This window comes from Garra rufa, chromosome 8 (genome assembly GCF_049309525.1).
Source record: "Garra rufa chromosome 8, GarRuf1.0, whole genome shotgun sequence".
Classification (NCBI taxonomy): domain Eukaryota; kingdom Metazoa; phylum Chordata; class Actinopteri; order Cypriniformes; family Cyprinidae; genus Garra; species Garra rufa.
In genome coordinates this window covers 10,024,234-10,041,656 of record NC_133368.1, presented here as the reverse complement: position 1 = coordinate 10,041,656, position 17,423 = coordinate 10,024,234, and the positions used below count along the sequence as shown (strand labels likewise).

Genomic DNA, 17,423 nt, shown 5'->3' with positions numbered 1-17,423 from the left:
TGGAGATTAAATTCATTTTTTAATTTTTCATCATAATTATACTTTAGATCTTTGTCAATTTCTTTACGGATGTTAGGGTTGTGGTTGGAGTCAGACTCAGCTTTAGTTTTATTTATTAGTTGGAGGACGAGTGTGGGGGATTCATTGGCAAGAAGGGCTTTATATTGAAGAGAGTTGGTGTCAGATTGAGTCAGGTGATGCCAGATCTGAATAGCTCTTTTTCTAATTTCAATCTGTAAGAGGTATAAGCCCAGTTCAGCTCTGCAGGCATTGTTAGAAGTGCTTCTGTTTACCATAAGTATGTTTTTTGCAAATTCCAATTGCGTTTTTTCTATTAAACTTTTATCCCAATTTTCAAACTTTAATACTGGTCCCCAATTTCACTCCCATACAGTAGAATTGGTTTAATGATTGCTTGATATAATTTAATCAATGTTCTAACTGGTAGTTTTAATTGTCCAAATCGTGATTTTATGGCATAAAATGCCCTCCTGGCCTTCTCATGCAAGGCCTTCACAGCCAGACTGAAGCCCCCTGATGCTGAGATCTCAATACCCAGGTAAGTGTAGCTGGTGCTGTGCTCTAGGACTTCCCCTCCGTAATAGAACTGGTGTCTGTTTCCCTGAGACCTGGCCTTCTTTTGAAACACCATGACTCTGGTTTTGTCCAGGTTTACTGTCAATGCCCATTCCTCACAGTACTGTTCCAGAAGGGCCAGGCTGCACTGGAGACCCTCAGCTGTAGGAGACAGCAGGACCAGGTCGTCCGCATACAGAAGGCATTTTATTTCAGAGTCGTGTAGAGTGAGGCCTGGGATTTCGTCAGAGCGGTCTAGAGCTTCTGCCAGCTCGTTAATGTAGATGTTAAACAGGGTTGGGCTCAGACTGCATCCCTGCCTCACTCCACGACCCTGCTGGAAGAACTCACTTCTAAGATTGCCAATTTTAACCGCACGTTTACTGTTTTTATATATTGATTGTATAACTTTGAATGTTTTTCCACCAATGCCAATTTGTAATAATTTGTATAGTAATCCATCATGCCAGATAGTGTCGAAAGTTTTTTTTAAATCAACAAAACATGTAAATATTTTTCTTTGTTTGCCTTTTAGATTTTTGTCAACTAGAGTGTGGAGAGAATAGATGTGGTCAGACGTTCGGTGTTTTGGTAAAAAGCCAATTTGTGATTTATTTAGGATGTTGTGTTTTGTAAGGAATGTTACTATGCGGCCGTTTATTATATTGCAAAAAAGCTTTGCTAGGTTACTGCCTACACAAATGCCACGGTAATTACTAGGATCAAATTTATCTCCTTTTTTATATATAGGTGTGATCAGTCCTTCAGACCAGATCTCAGGGAAGTCACCAGACCACAAAACCAGATTGAATAATTTGGCTAGAGCTTTAATCATGTTGGGACTGCTGAGTTTAAGCATTTCATTGCTAATATTATCTTGCCCACATGCTTTCTTTAGTTTAAGATTTTTTATATGTTCCATTATTTCAGATATTGTTACGAATGTATCCAGTGGGTTTTGATATTTTTGAATTGTTTTCTTCATGTCTTCTAGTTGTTCTTTTATTTTACTCTGAGGCAGGTTGAGATCATCTGGTTCAATTTTTTTTGTAAAGATTTTCAAAATAAGATTTCCAAATAGTGCCATTTTGAAGTGAGATCTCTAATTTGGGCTTTTCAAGTTTTTTTTTAATATAGATTCCAGAAATTGTTTTGGTCTATTGATTTATCAATTTCATCAATTTTGGTTTTAAAATAATTTTCTCTTTTGTTCCACAATAGTTTTTTGTAATTTTTGAGTCTCTCTCTCTCTCTCTCTCTCTCTGTGTGTGTGTGTGTGTGTGTGTGTGTGTGTGTGTGTGTGTGTGTGTGTGTGTGTGTGTGTGTGTGTGTGTGTGTGTGTGTGTGTGTGTGTGTGTGTGTGTGTGTGTGTGTGTGTGTGTGTGTGTGTGTGTGTGTGTGATTAATGTAAGTGGTCTCTCTCTGTGTGTGTGTGTGTGTGTGTGTGTGTGTGTGTGTGTGTGTGTGTGTGTGTGTGTGTGTGTGTGTGTGTGTGTGTGTGTTTCATTAATGTAAGTGGCTCTTTTGAATCGTTCAGTGGCACTGGAGAAAAACAAACAAGCGCAAGAGGTGACGGAAGTGTCTTTACTCAGAGACCGCAGATGAGGCTCATGTATAGACATGTTTTCCCGTCACTTCATTACGATAGCTGTTGTTTATTTTCTTCTCAGCAGTGGGACTGAAGGTAAGCGATTTACCTCTTTAGAACATATTTGATTCAATATTCGTGGTAAACATTGATAGAAATGCAAAAAAAAAAAAAAAAAATTATAAATAGGGTTAGCCAAAGTGATAGCTATGTTATATGGTGACAGGTTAAAAGTGTAGGTAAGATACTTTGAATAAGATTTAAGTATACAAACAGGTTAGCCTACCTACTGCATTCTCAGTATCAACACCACTTTTCTAAACGTTAATTTCTATAAAGTAAAATCATATTCTGCTTTAATTGAATGCAACCAGACCGAAATTATATTGTGTAGTTACGACTTTGCTTAATGCGTTTATTCCCTCTGATATCGTTTAGTTTCCGTTTGATGCGTAGCTATGGGGCACTAAGGGCGTGGATGCTTGTTAATACAAATTATCCAGTTGTTACATTAAAAGAGAAGACAGTAGGCTAAATTAAAAAAAGAAGACAGTCCGGTGGGAGAGAGCAAAGTTCTTCATGTGTAGGTGTACATAGGCTGTCAAGGCTATTTTATTCAATTTAAACATCGGGTAAAGTGCATTCTGTGGCACCTTTAATATTATGTTAAGAGATCAGTGGGCTTGCTGCGGTTATCTAAATGAGTCCTCAGTCCCAGACCAAACCTAAAATATGTGGACAAGGCAAAATAATTTAATAATTATAATATGACCGGGTGGTGAACCTATGAACCGAACTCATATTTAGACACTTCTCCATGCTCTGTACACATGCTGTGTAATCATATCTGTCCTTACAAGTACAATTTTGGCTGCATTATTTGTGTCCCCTTGAAACGTATGACTGACTGATCTTGTTATTTATGGTCACCAGCCACAAGCCCTGTGAATGTGAGTGTGACTGTGGATGCCATCCCTGTTGCTGGACGTCTCAAGGTTACCCTGGCGACTTGCACAACTTCCAAAACGAAGCCTGCTGCTGAGGTGTCATGGAATTTGGGTACTTTATCAGATTCTGTGAAGGTATCAACCAACACTGTGAAACATCTGGACGGGACGTTCACAGTCAAAAGCAGTCTGATTGCCACTCCAACTGCACAGATGAATCAGCAACTTGTCCAGTGTGTGATCAGACATGCTGCCATCAAGGAGAAACTGGAAATTGATCACAAGATACTTGTGCACTGTAAGTGGCATGCACCTTTATAAGAAAACCCAAACACTTCACACCCTTAGACATCTGATTGTGAAAGTGTATCAGGGTTTTAGCAGGTTCTCTGTTATTTAAAGGCCACTTCCTGCTTCAGCTTGTTGACGGTAATTGGTAATTAAACGGGAAGTGCTATAAAAATGACAACACTTATTTTCCATTGATCCATAACCACAAACAGAGGCACTTCGGATAAAGGTGCCTACTAAATATAAGCAAAAATACTTGTATTAGTTTTTAGTGTGACAGTGGAATCCCACTTATTCATTAAAGGGGTCATCGGATGCCCATTTTCCACAAGTTCGTATGATTCTTTAGGGTCTTAATGAAAGTCTCTAATATGCTTTGGTTAAGAATTCTCAACAGTAGTGTAAAAAACACCCTTTTACCTTGTCAAAATCAGCTCTGCAAAATATCAGCTCATTTTATCACATGGGCCCTTTAAATGCAAATGAGCTCTGCTCATCCCGCCCCTCCCTGCTGAGGAATTACAAGCCGTAATGTTTACTTTAGCCATGTTTATCGGCAAAACTTGCCAACAAGCACATTATTAGGAAAGGCCATTTGCAAAGATGCCTAAAACACCCTTAAACTCACTTCTGCTGTGGGTGAAGCTGCTTCACGAATGATTCACACAAACATAGATGCATATGTAGATCAGGATCGGTGCTTTCTTTTTAAAAATGAAAGTAACGTTGTCCTCTGCCTCTTAAGCGGCTCAGATGTCGGGAGTAAATGACGACTGCTATGTTCATTATTACATCCAACAACCGAACACCTTAATCGCTTAATTAGAGTCTTCCTCTGCACTTAAGTCACAATGGCAATCCTATCGACTGTTTCAGCTCGGTGAGGGCGGGCCTAGGGTAAGATGCTCATGTCAATCAACTGTGTTTCGTCACAATGACAAGAAGCTGAGAATTACCTGATTTTAAAAAGAGGATATTACTTTTAAAGATTAAAAAAATACCACTGGGTGTATTTTTATCATTGTAGGGTGGTTGTGTACACAAACTGCCAACACACATTAATTTTCAAACAACATGTAAAAGTAGTTTTGCATCCAATGACCCCTTTAAAGGAACACTCCACTTTTTTTGGAAATAGGCTCATTCTCCAACAACCCACCCCCCCCCCCCCCCCCCCCGCCCGAATCCTATTAGACCAATAGCATCGCGTTCAAAAATGACCAACGAGTTTATATATTTGTTGTATTTAAAACTTGACTCTTCTGTAGTTATATCGTGTACTAAGCAGAAGCAGGCAGAGTATTATCAGAAATGAGTTCCCAGCTAGTTTAGCATTTGCACATGTGCTGCGTGGTATTACTGCTCCTGCTTCAGCCTTATTACGGCAGCAAACTTCCTTGACTATTACGCCGGAATGGGAGTGTAGTTCCTAATCTTATCAGCCTAGAAAATTTAAGCTTTGCATTTCCACTGGTCTTAGTACACGATATAACTACAGAAGAGTCAAGTTTTAAATATGACAAATATCAAAACTCGTTGGTCATTTTTGAACGTGATGCTATTGGTCTAATAGGATTCAATGATCTATGCTAAGCTATGCTAAAAGTGATATCGCCAGAACAGGAGAACGGCTGCATGGATTTCAAAACGGTAAAACTCAACTTATTAACTCAGGGGGAGTTGGAGAATGAGCCTATTTCCAAAAAAGTGGAGTGTTCCTTTAACTATATACTTCACTGTAACAAGATTACTGTGAAATTTACAGCAACTTGCTGGCAGCAATTGGCAAGTAAGTTGCTGTAATATATTCCACAGTATGCTGACTGTAAGTTTAATCACAGTAACTCATTGTACTACTGTAATATTTATACAGTGAATATCACAGTACCGTAACTAAATTGTGAAAACACATAAAATAGCATAGTATACATTTAAATTTTGTATTTTTTAGTGTGTAAACTTTTTTTACTTTGCCTAAACCTACAAATGTATAGATTCTAACTATAAAATCTTTAGCTCCATTACAGGGTATACATCATGTTACGGGAATCTGTGCTGGTAAGATGAGACGTGATGATAATTGAAATATAAACTTTTAATCTTGATCGTCAGGAGATAACACAGGGAATATCCACACGTACAAAACTCAATAAATGACCAACAAAGGACTGAAAACAGAGACTGACTTATAAAGCAAACTAATCAAGAAACACAGTTGATACAGATAATGAATAAACAAGGACTAAACCAAATGATTACAAACAGACGGGGGAAGACAGAGGGAGAAACCAAACCAGAACAGTGCAAACATAAAGGCAAAAGACATGAAACATAAGGAGACATGTAACATTACCTCCCCCTCCCGGTAGGCGCGTCTCGCGCCGTGACGGAAACACTGGGGAGGGAGGGCGGGCGGGCGCCCTGGAGGCCGTTACGGGACAGGACCTTACTGGGTTGGGAAGGCCTCCAGGGCGGATCAGGGAGCCATGGCGGGTCGGGGAGATCAGGAGTCCATGGCCTGACAGACAGTTCTGTTAGCCATGGTGGGTCAGGAGGCCATGGCCGGACAGGCAGTTCAGGTGGCCATGGTGGGTCCGGAGGCCATGGCCGGACAGGCAGTTCAGGTGGCCATGGTGGGTCCGGAGGCCATGGCCGGACAGGCAGTTCAGGTGGCCATGGTGGGTCCGGAGGCCATGGCTGGACAGGCAGTTCAGGTGGCCATGGTGGGTCAGGAGGCCATGGCTGGACAGACAGTTCATAATGCCATGGCGGGTCGGGAAGCCATGGCCGTGCAGACAGTTCAATGAGCCATGGCTGGACAGCCCCCGTGGCCTTGGCCTCAGCCCGGCCACATTGGCTAGGGGTATGTAGCCCCCCCCCCCAAAATTTTCTTTGGGGAATTTAGAGGTTCATAGGGGGGAGGCTCTGGAAGGCTGGGTTGGACCAGCGGAGGCTCTGGAGGGTTGGACGTAACCAGCGGAGGCTCTGGCAGACTGGGTGTAACCAGTGAAGGCTCTGGACAGCTGGACTGGCCCAGCGAAGGCTCTGGACAGCTGGATGGGATCAGCGAAGGTTCTGGACGGCTGAACAGGACCAGCTGAGGCTCTGGAAGACTGGACGGGATCAGCTGAGGCTCTGGACGGCAGGACGTGACCAGCTGAGACTCTGGACAGCAGGACGAGACCAGCTGAGACTCTGGACGGCACTCTGGAGGAGCGGGCTCTGGACGGCGCTCTTGAGGAGCGGGTTCTGGACGGCGCTCTTGAGGAGCGGGCTCTGGACGGCTGGACGACCCCAGCGGAGATTCAGGAGGGCTGGGCGTCTCCAGCGGAGACACTGAAGGAGCTAGCTCTGGGCGAGCGGTCACTGGATGGCGCTCTGGCGGCGCAGTCACTGGAGGGCGCTCGGGCGGCGCAGTCACTGGAGGGCGCTCGGGCGGCGCAGTCACTGGAGGGCGCTCGGGCGGCGCAGTCAACGGAGGACTGGGCGGAACCAGCAGGGTTTCAGGAGAGAGGATTGGGGCCGTGAACTCCATAGAGAGAGCCATATCCATAATGTCTGTAATCTCCTCCTTTGTTGGTGATTCAGGTACGGCGGCCCTCTCGGCCAGGAAATCAGGAACTGCGGCCATCTCGGCCGGGAAATCAGGAAATGTGGCCATCTCGGCTGGGAACTCAGGAACTGCGGCCATCTCGGCCGGGAAATCAAGAACGCTGGCCATCTCCGGGAAATCTCGAACTGTGGCCATCTCGGCCGGGAGATCAGGAACTGTGGCCAGCGGTATTGGGCTGAGGAAGGCTATGGAGCTCTGGAGGATCGCTGGGTGTTCGCAACGAATAGTTTCTTCGTCCAACCCCAACAGAAACACAAAGCCGAAGGAGGCGTCGGACCAGCTCACCTGATGGTAAAGCTCAAGGAAATCCTCTACATACCGCTCCATTTCCCGACCGCTCTGCCTCAAGCTCCACAGCCGTTCCTCAGCACTACGGTTTCTGTCGGTCATTCTGTTACGGGAATCCATGCTGGTAAGATGAGACGTGATGATAATTGAAATAATATAAACTTTTAATCTTGATCGTCAGGAGATAACACAGGGAATATCCACACACGTACAAAACTCAATAAATGACCGACAAAGGACTGAAAACAGAGACTGACTTATAAAGCAAACTAATCAAGAAACACAGGTGATACAGATAATGAATAAACAAGGACTAAACCAAATGATTACAAACAGACGGGGGAAGACAGAGGGAGAAACCAAATCAGAACAGTGCAAACATAAAGGCAAAAGACATGAAACATAAGGAGACATGTAACACATCAAACATTACATGACAAACCAGAAAATAGTTTTCATTACTGCCGCTTGTCAGAGAAAGTTTTAACAGCATTATGAAATAACAGCAATATCAATTGATTTTATTTTGAGTTAAGAAGCTAACTTGGCAAAGTGTTTTTGATATAATTTTCTAATATCAGTGAAAATAAACAATTAACAAACAATTAACATTTATACAGTGGTGGCCAAAACTATTAGAACACTGGTATTTTCACTAGCTGAAATCTCACAGAAATTCCACTGGATTATTACAATTAAGGGCAAAAATGAATGTTTGGAAATGTAAACTGATATTTCCTACTTACACTACAGCAAAAAATAGAAATAACTGACTTAAACCCATGTTTAGCTGGTAAAAACATTAGTGTTCTAATCATTTTGGCCACCACTATATATACTTCATGTATTACAGACATCAATTAAGCTTATATTTTGGTATCTTTTCATCAAAGTATTTTAAGTAAAACAGCTCTATATGTAACAAGTGCAAACAGAAGACCAAAAATGAGATGCAATAATTCTGGTTTCTGCATGTGACGTTCAGCATGAATCCTTATTTCTTTCCTGAGATGGACATGAGCTGTCATCATTGTCATCTTCTTTCCTGCAGTAAATAAAAAAAAAAAAATGTTATTAATGTGGAAGTTCATAAGCAAAACTAACAGCTTCATTATATTTTAAAATATAGAAAATCAGATAGGGGTCTACATATCATCAAAAATATTTTCAGTACACAAATTTCAACAAATATCAAGGAAGCAATTTTATTTCACTATTTACAGGGTATCTGCAGAATTTTTTAAATATTAATTTATTGGCAATTTATGATTATTTTTAGAGCTGCACAAGTAAAATAAACACAGTATGAGTGGGGTTGGACAACGTACGGTAACATATTAAGCCATAAAATGACATACAGTTCAGATAAAGGTTTTCACAAAAAAAATTCTTATACAACGGTATTTCAGCCTTTATACCATTAAAAGAGATAAATCAAGTATATAATTTCATATATTTATTTAATTTTCATATATGTCTTAATTGTTTAGATATTTAGAAGGCACATTAACTCTTCACATTTACAACTCTATGTGTTTTCTGCATAAAAACATGGGTCAATAACTAATAATTTGACCATAAACAGCTGAAAAAATGTATTGGAAATAAAAATTAATTCTGTCAGGAGGGGGCGCTTTAGGGGCCGTTCACATGTCGCGCCTAAAAACGCGTGGAAAACGCTAGGCGCGCCGCTTTCTTCCTTGTCAACAAAGCGCTCGGGCACTTGCGCTCCGGAAGCGTCTGCCGTTTCTAAGCAACCATCAGCTGCGCTCTAGCTCCAAACCTATGCGTCTCCATGCATTGTTTCTTCTATTAGCATCAAAATAATGGGGGCTTGACAAATCATAAAGTTCAGGAAATCCCTGGACCACAATGATGAGCTGCTCCATGTTTCTGCTGAGGTTTCAACGTAACGGAAAAACGTGAGGAAGCTGATTGGTTGGTTCATGTCACATGACCTGCGGTGCGCTTGCGGCATTCTGAAAAGTTGAGATGTTTTTATCTCGATGCGGCGCGGACGCGCCTGGAAAAACGAGCGTGTCGCAACGCACATCGCGTCGCTTCCATTATGCGCACGCAAGCCGCGCATCTCCATTTGAAATAACGAACTTGAGCGCGCAAAAGACGCTACATGTGAACGGCCCCTTAGGAGCGCTGAAATATTACGGTTTCCCTAGTAACGGCTGAACACAAAGCAGCACCGCCGTTTTATCAGGCATTATGGCCCGGTTTCACAGACAGGGCTTAGACTAAGCCAGGATTAGCAGATAGTTCAATTAGGATATTTAAGTAATTTTTATAAACATGCTTAGAAAAAAACATTACTGGTGAGCATCTTGAGACAAAACAAAGGCACGGATATATTTTAAGATCAATCAGTGGGATTTTGTTTCAGTTGAAACAGCTCAGACTTACATTTTAGTCTAGGACTAGGCTTAAGCCTTGTCTGCGAAACCGGGGGATAATGTTTAATTTAAGGTTTAGGTTTAAGATTAAATGAAAATGCCATCGACACAATTCTGAGGACAGTGGGTTCCCTTCAGATACATTCATATAAAGACATCTGTGCTGCATTTTGACTTTGAAACATGCAGCACGCATATATCATTGCCTTTTGAAGTTTAATCCAGCCCAATCGCGATTCTTGTCTTTTTGTCCCTAACTGTAAAAGACCTTATAAAATTATAATTAAGACTTTTCTTATACTGTTTAACGTATTACAAACTTTGTACGGTCTTAAATGTGAACTGAATTGAGGAGTTTTTAAGGACCTGCAGGAGCCCTCTTCTTAGTAACTTAGCCCGACTGGAAAACACAGTAGCCCCGAGACATTGGGCTAGCGATTTTGCGAGCCCTGTATTGTAATGTATTATAATATCCGAAAAACAATCGATGCATTGTGACAGCTGATATGGTACTAACATGTAACCATTAAATATCAAACATTAATTATTTGATAGACGGAGTCTTACGAGATCTGATGTCTTTTAGTCTGAGCCTGAGGCAGTTTCGCCTTTAGTCCTGAGTGACGCAGTTTTGCTGAGAACGGATGGCGTTTAGTTTGTGGCGCGAAGCCATTTTAACTGATATATGAGGACTGACGCAGCTCGAGTAAAAAAACACATATTCCTATGAAAAATGTCGTGCAGTTTTAACGCCTTACTACCTGTTTCTGCATTTCGTCCTTTTTAAAGCAATATCCATCGCGCAGTATCTAGCAAGAGAAAAACACATGTGGCTTCAAACGGCTAATCCACAGACACGCTTCCAGATTAAATTTATACAGCCATGTCAGATCTTTACCGAAATAATGACTTTAGCAATAAAATGTTGCCATGCCTGAAAATATATCAAAATTTAATGCTTTTTGCAATAATAAGCAAACACTTACCGGTTAATGTGGATGTCCGCCCGGTTCAACCGCTCCCTCTCACGGTCGATTCTCTCACGCTCTCTGAAAGTTAAAGACGCATAAAGTCTCGAGTGAAAACTGTAAATATAACAATAATGACAAAAAATATGGAAAAATAAAGAGCAACTTTACCTTTCTGAGGTCAAATTGGAAAAAATACGCCCATTACATCGTTAATCCCGCTGAGAGAAAAATTCCGATCACAACTACTGTACAATGATTCACAGGAAAATATAATTTTACTGTGGAATTTCCCGCGGTTGTATTTTTACCCATGATGCATTGCCGATCTACAGCAACATACTGTATACATATTCCACAGTAAGGATTTGTTCTATTTACAGTAATAATGCTGTGAAAACTACAGAAATTCGTTACAGTGTTGTGAAAAAGAAGTACACTTTAGCATACAAAAAAGAGTTCTTAGGAAGAAATTATATAATTTAAATGAAAACATTTGCAGACACATCACTGATTGTTATTTACAATTAAATAAAATGTATTATACTTACATATCTTTATATGTAATTTCATAGTTCGTAAGCCATCTGAATTTGTTTAGTTGGATTGTAATTAGCATATATGTGGTATCCTTGAGGTCAAATGTTTGTGTTTCTATGTTTTAAAGATCCACCTCAGCTGGTATTTGTTACCCCTTTCAAGAATGGCTCTAATGCTGAGGTGTATCAGTGTGAGGCAGATGCCAATCCTGAAGCTACACATTTCAGATGGCACAGGTATGAAAACAATCATTAAAAAAAAAAAAAAAAAAAATTAGTAAAAAAAGTCCTGTATGTTCATAAAAAGAAGGATCATAAAAAGTGCATTTTGTCTAGAAAAAAAAAACAATGACTGAACGTGCACTTAAAACCAGTTCAATATTTTACATACACTTGATTTATAGTATTGTGTGTCATTATCTGGATGATCCATACATTTTTAATTACTAACAACTTGCAGATTCAGTAAGATGTAACAACTGCAGATCCTTGAGCATCCCTAATGTGTAATGCATGACAATGAATAAAGCAACATAGACGCAAACAGGAAGTGGTTCAATAGGGAAAAGAATTGTATCCAAACATTTGGATTTTACTGGATCTGTTATTAGAAAGTAAAAGCAGCACAACTCAACTGCCTGGTGATTTGCATAGTTTGCTTCCTTGAAGCAATGCTGAGAGTGACCTATCAACAGCAAGGTCAATGTATTGAAGTTCATTTGCTTTTATTTGGTTTGCAGATGCGTTCTTCACAAACTGACATACAGAATTTGTGACCACGGACCTCAAAACCAGTCATAAGTAACACGGGTATATCTGTAGCAATAGCCAAAACACTGTGAAACCAGAGTGATCAATTTTTATTTTATGCCAAAAAGCATTAGGATATTAAGTAATGATCATGTTCCATGAAGATATTTTGTACATTTCCTGCTGTAAATATATCAAAACGTAATTTTTATTTCATAATATGCATTGCTAAGAACTTTAAAGGCGATTTCCTCAATACTTGAATTTTTTTGCACCCTCAGATTCCAGTTTTTTAAAATAGTTGTATCTTGGCCAAATATGCCCTATTTTAACAAATCATACAACAGAAAGCCTTTTTATTCAGCTTTCAGATGATGTATAAATCTTAGTTTAAAAAAAATTACCCTTATGGTTTTGTGGTCCATGGTCACATATTTGCATTATTTAAGTTAGGTTGTGAAGAACGCATCTGCAATGTAAATAAATGACTGCTGTGAAATTAACATTTATGTACAGAACAACTTGGAAAAAGTTAGCAAAAAAACTTTTTGGTTTTGTTTTCTAATTTAGACCCTAGTATTTCACTGTCTTTTGCCAGTCTGTTTTTTAATTCTTTTCTCTTGTTCGTGGAGTAGCACGCACCAGACTATCCCTAATGATGCCATTAAAGCAGAAGGAAATAAACTTTACTTCTTGAAACTGACCTCTGACCTGAGCGGCCTGTATATCTGTGAGGCTTCAAACGAGTATGGCAAAGGAATCGGCTCACTCTACTGGCAAAAAGGTGAATTCCTTGGTTTACTACAAAAATAAAAAGTTTATTTTTAACTTAGATGTAGGGGTGTGACGAGATCTGACTGGTCTCGCGAGAACGTGACGATATCATGGCAAAACATTTTGCAGTGTTTACATTAGAGCTGCATGACTAACCATTAAAATATCGCAATCTCTATTCAAACACCCACGCAATCTTATTCATGAATGACAAGGATTCAGCGATGTCTATTAAAACTGTTTCACGCGCTCCACTGTGACTTACGATGTGAAAGTTATTGAAGACATTCAAATCTGCATTCTGACTGCTGTTGTTTCAGTAAGCAACACAAACAGTCTTTTTAACCACATAATAATCATTATTTCTTTGTTACACACATTTAAATAACATAAGTACTGAGATAAACGCTTATAGTTTGGGTATAAACACTTGTCTACAGTAGCGATCAAAACGAAAGTAGGCTATCTTCTAACACGTATGTAGAGTAACGCTTGTCCTCTTCCGCCAGGAGGTGGCAACAACTGCACGTTTAAAAAAGTATTTGTCATTGAATCATACATTCAAGAGATTCCAATAGTGAAACAAGCCTTTATTATTTGAGACACTGGCTCCTTAATCTTTTTTTAATTTTTTGTTCAAATGTAGACTTAAGCAATGAACATTATGTCAGAACCACTAGTAAATTACGTAATTTTGTTTAGATTTCTAATCCTTTTTTCTTCAAAATGGAGATCTCCAATGTATAAAAGAAAATAGTTTTTCAATTTATCCAGAATCATGCAGCATTAGTTTACATGTTTATTACTGCATATAATTCATTAAAATAGAAGTTTAATTTCATAAAGTAATTTTTTGTTGAATAAAATACTATTTTCCCCTATATATTTCATCATTGAGGATTTCTTTAAAAAAAGTTAAATTTCGTCACGTCTCGTTCTTGTGAGATAAGTTTCTCGTTACACCCCTACTTAGATAATAACCTACTATTTTTTTGGTGTGCATGTGCATGTGGAAGATAAAGGAGTTTGTTTAGACTACATCTTTTATCATGTGTTATCTGTTTTCTAGGACAAAAGCCAGAAGACAACCATTCTGAGTTCTGAGTCCTTTATACTGGATGTAATTTATCATATATATATATATATATATATATATATATAACAAAGCAATTCTATATTAGCCAAATCTTAAAGGTGACCTATTATTCCTCTTTTTACAATATGTAATATGTCTCAGGTGTCCTTAGAATGTGTCTGTGAGGTTTCAGTTCAAAATACCCCACAGATCATTTGTTGTATCATTTTGAAAATGCGTTTGGGTAGAAGCAGAGAAACACTGTTTTCATGCATGCCTCTTTAAATGCAATGAGCTCCCCTTTTCTAGAATATAGTTGTGCCTTTACAGCTCATACCTCAGATACTCTGCCAAAAAAACATGTTTGGTTTTGATTATCATGTCTTTCGTGCTGAAATCATGCGTTTTAAACCATATTAGTGTAAACTTCTGATATAGGGTTTTCTGAGCGCACACCACCAAAGCGCGCACACAGAAAGCTGCCGTCACATGGCATGTGAGTACTAAACAGTCCTCTTTCGTGTCTTATTGTGATTAAACTGTCAAATACATACAAGTTTATGTTAAAAACATGAAGGTAAAAAGCTAGGGAAGAAATTGCATGTTTAAATTAGATCTGTGTGGCAGCAGCATAATATACAGTAAATAAATTAATAAATCCACTGCTGTCTTGTCTCCTCTGAAGCTGGGACTCTAAATAGTGTTCTGTGCTCGTCTGCGCAACCAGTGACAGAACAGTTAGCATGGATAATGAATAACTAATCACCATGTGATAATCAAGAGCAAATTCCAGTCATTATTTAATAGATCTAAATATATTTTGAAACTAACCTGCTATGGAGCAGTTTTTCACATTGAGCAAACATTTTCTCATGCTTTCTCATGAGAGATAAGTAGTTTGTGAGAAGGAAATACCATATTGTGTTCTCACTTCCCTGTTAGAACTGCCCTTGCTGCAGCTCAGTAGTCTGTACAGTACTGCCGAAATTCAGCTGAAGTAAACTGTGGCTATGGCTCCCTCGTAATACAACATGCACTTCAGGCTGCTGAAAACTTTGGAAGCTGAGGGTGAGCTATTTTAATGTTACACAATTACTAGTCAACAAATACAACTACAAACTTGCACCAGGGACCAGCAGGCAAAGGGTTAGTGATTAAGTATTCTCTCCTGTGTTTTATTTTGAGGGCCCTACAATATTTCCTGCCACCGAACTGACATCCTTGCCCTCTGGCACACTTGTCAAGGCCCTGATGCCCTAAATGAGCTCAGATTTACACATTCTCCCTCACTGACTCATGAAGACAAGTAGGAAGCAGTATGATAGCATCTCAGATGAAAGGTATGTGCTTGGGCAACACTTTGTGAGAAACTTCTATCACTGCCTGGAGATCTGCATCTCTGTCTCTCTAATGGCATCTAGATAGGATTGCAACATCTCCTCAAGTTACAGCCTTCTCTTAAGTAGCACTGTTCTTTAGGAGGAAGTGTGTCCACTACCGCTAAAGAATTTACTAGGAATATGCATCACTTTCACATTTAATTGAATAAAGTGCATTAGATGCTGACCCTACTGGGGCACGATCAATATCATCATTTAATTAGTAGGATCAATGATGGTCTGCTGGCAAAATCCAACCCAGGCAGTCCGTTTGTTTGTTTTTTTGTTTTGTTTTTTTAAATGCCTGCACTCTGTTTCAGTCAAAGTTTGGGAACAGAATGTGGCTACATGACCACAGACTTGAAGCAAAGCAGCTTCTGACCCAAAACTGTGAGTGAGTTTCTAGAGACTGCAATATGCAGGAGCTGTGGCCAACTTGCACTTTACTTTGCCCTTTACTTTGCTCAGTGCCTGTTCATGGACATCCATTCAGACTGCATCCTTCTGTAGCAGAGCTTTGTTGCATTTGGCACAAATTTGTCTAAATAATTCTTCATTCCTACAGTGTGGTGACAATTATGGTTTCAGTACATACTTGACCATAAACAAGTATGTCATCCATTACAATTAAAGTGCATCTGTGGCCTGTTAGATGTCTACTCATTTCTCTTTAGAAGATTTTAAGTGCTGGGACAATGGTAGTTTATTAACACAGAATCAAGGAATTATAAAAGTGGAGTTTGGGGGCAATATCTTCTAATGTTGGGTGAATGAAGTGCTTATGTTTTACAGCCTGATTCAAATGTTTAAGGTCTACACAAATCCTCAGAGAACTTTAAAGGTAGTAGTTAATCCTAAATCCTCTGAGTAAGATCAGAACTGGCAAGTTTGTCACCATGAGATCCTGACCTGCCAGCGTGAGACTCTACTCAACATCAGGTTTCTATAAATAATTGAATATTAAAATAAGTGATGACCCACCCTCTGTGATATTCCATCTCCAAAGAACGCAGTCCTGTAAACTTTGGTTCCGGCCACATTAGTTACATGTGTTAGTTCCACATTAAGGAAAATGGAGAAGTTAAATATTGCTGTGGCAGGTTTCCCCATAATCTGCGATGTGTCCCTGTTTGCGTACAGGGACATGAATAAAAAAAATTTATAGGCAACATTTTCCCGCTAGAACCCTTGTTTTTCAGCGGGAATGCAATTCATTTGCTCAAAACAACACCAATTTCACCAATTGCAACCAAGACGGTTTGCAATGTACAGTAGGCCGCACACAAATTCATGTTAATGTTAATTAAAGACCAAGGCTAGTAAATGTTTCCTATTATGTTGAAATTAGACTAGCACTTAACCATGAACACAATAGCCACACCACACAAATGGCTTTTAATTTATTTTGTTAGCAAACATGTAACTACAAATAAATTTAATTTCTTATTTTCCCATTTAAAATATTTAATGAGGTTAACTTACACACTACTTGTGGTCAGTCTGCACAAGATTGACATGCTTGTTTGCTTTGCGGCAGCTTTAAATACAAGATCAAGCGTTTGATCGTCAGAGCATCAATGAATCTTTCTCAAGCGTTGCTGGCAGGGTGGCCAGAGCGAATTTTGATGCTCTCGCCAGCAGCGGTGTGAACACACAGTTAGAGACTTCATTTGTGAAAAAAGACATATTCATTGTGTTCATCAGGTTCGTTGCCAAGCAGAGATGTGGAGATCTTCTATTTGGCCTGTGGGAAAGATTTAGCCCCCATCTTAATTTGCATTATTTTTTTCTTCCAGGCTTAACATTTATATGCTTTTGAATACTAGATACTAGGTACTCTTTTTCTCTGTAATTGTATATTACGTCCTCCAGGCTGTGATTAAAGGGATAATTCACCCAAATATGAAAATTCTGTCATTAATTACTCACCCTCATGTTATTCCAAACCTATAGGACTTTCTTTCATCTTTGGAACACAAATTAAGACATGTTTGATGAAATGTGAGAGCTTTCTGACCCTGCATAGACAGCAACGGTACACATGTATGCATTAAAGACTGACACGAAAGAGAAGAATTTGTGCACAAAATTCTTTATAACATTCCAGTTGAACCACTCATGTCACATGGACTACTTTATCTATGTTCTTACTACCTTTCTGGGCCTTGAATGTGTGAACTAAGTTGTGTTGCTGTCTATGCAGGTTCAGAAAGCTCTCGGATTTCATGAA

General features: G+C 39.4%; 1 protein-coding gene across 1 annotated transcript; it reads left to right on the top strand.

The window, feature by feature from the left end:
* Window positions 1-2,107: 2,107 nt before the first annotated feature.
* LOC141340974 (nectin 1a-like) lies at window positions 2,108-14,498 on the top strand. The gene is made up of 5 exons (XM_073846101.1): window positions 2,108-2,260; window positions 3,098-3,409; window positions 11,344-11,452; window positions 12,601-12,749; window positions 13,809-14,498. The coding sequence occupies exons 1-5, from the start codon at window positions 2,197-2,199 to the stop codon at window positions 13,841-13,843; spliced, it is 669 nt and encodes a 222-aa protein (XP_073702202.1). The 5' UTR covers window positions 2,108-2,196; the 3' UTR covers window positions 13,844-14,498.
* The last annotated feature ends 2,925 nt before the right edge of the window (window positions 14,499-17,423 follow it).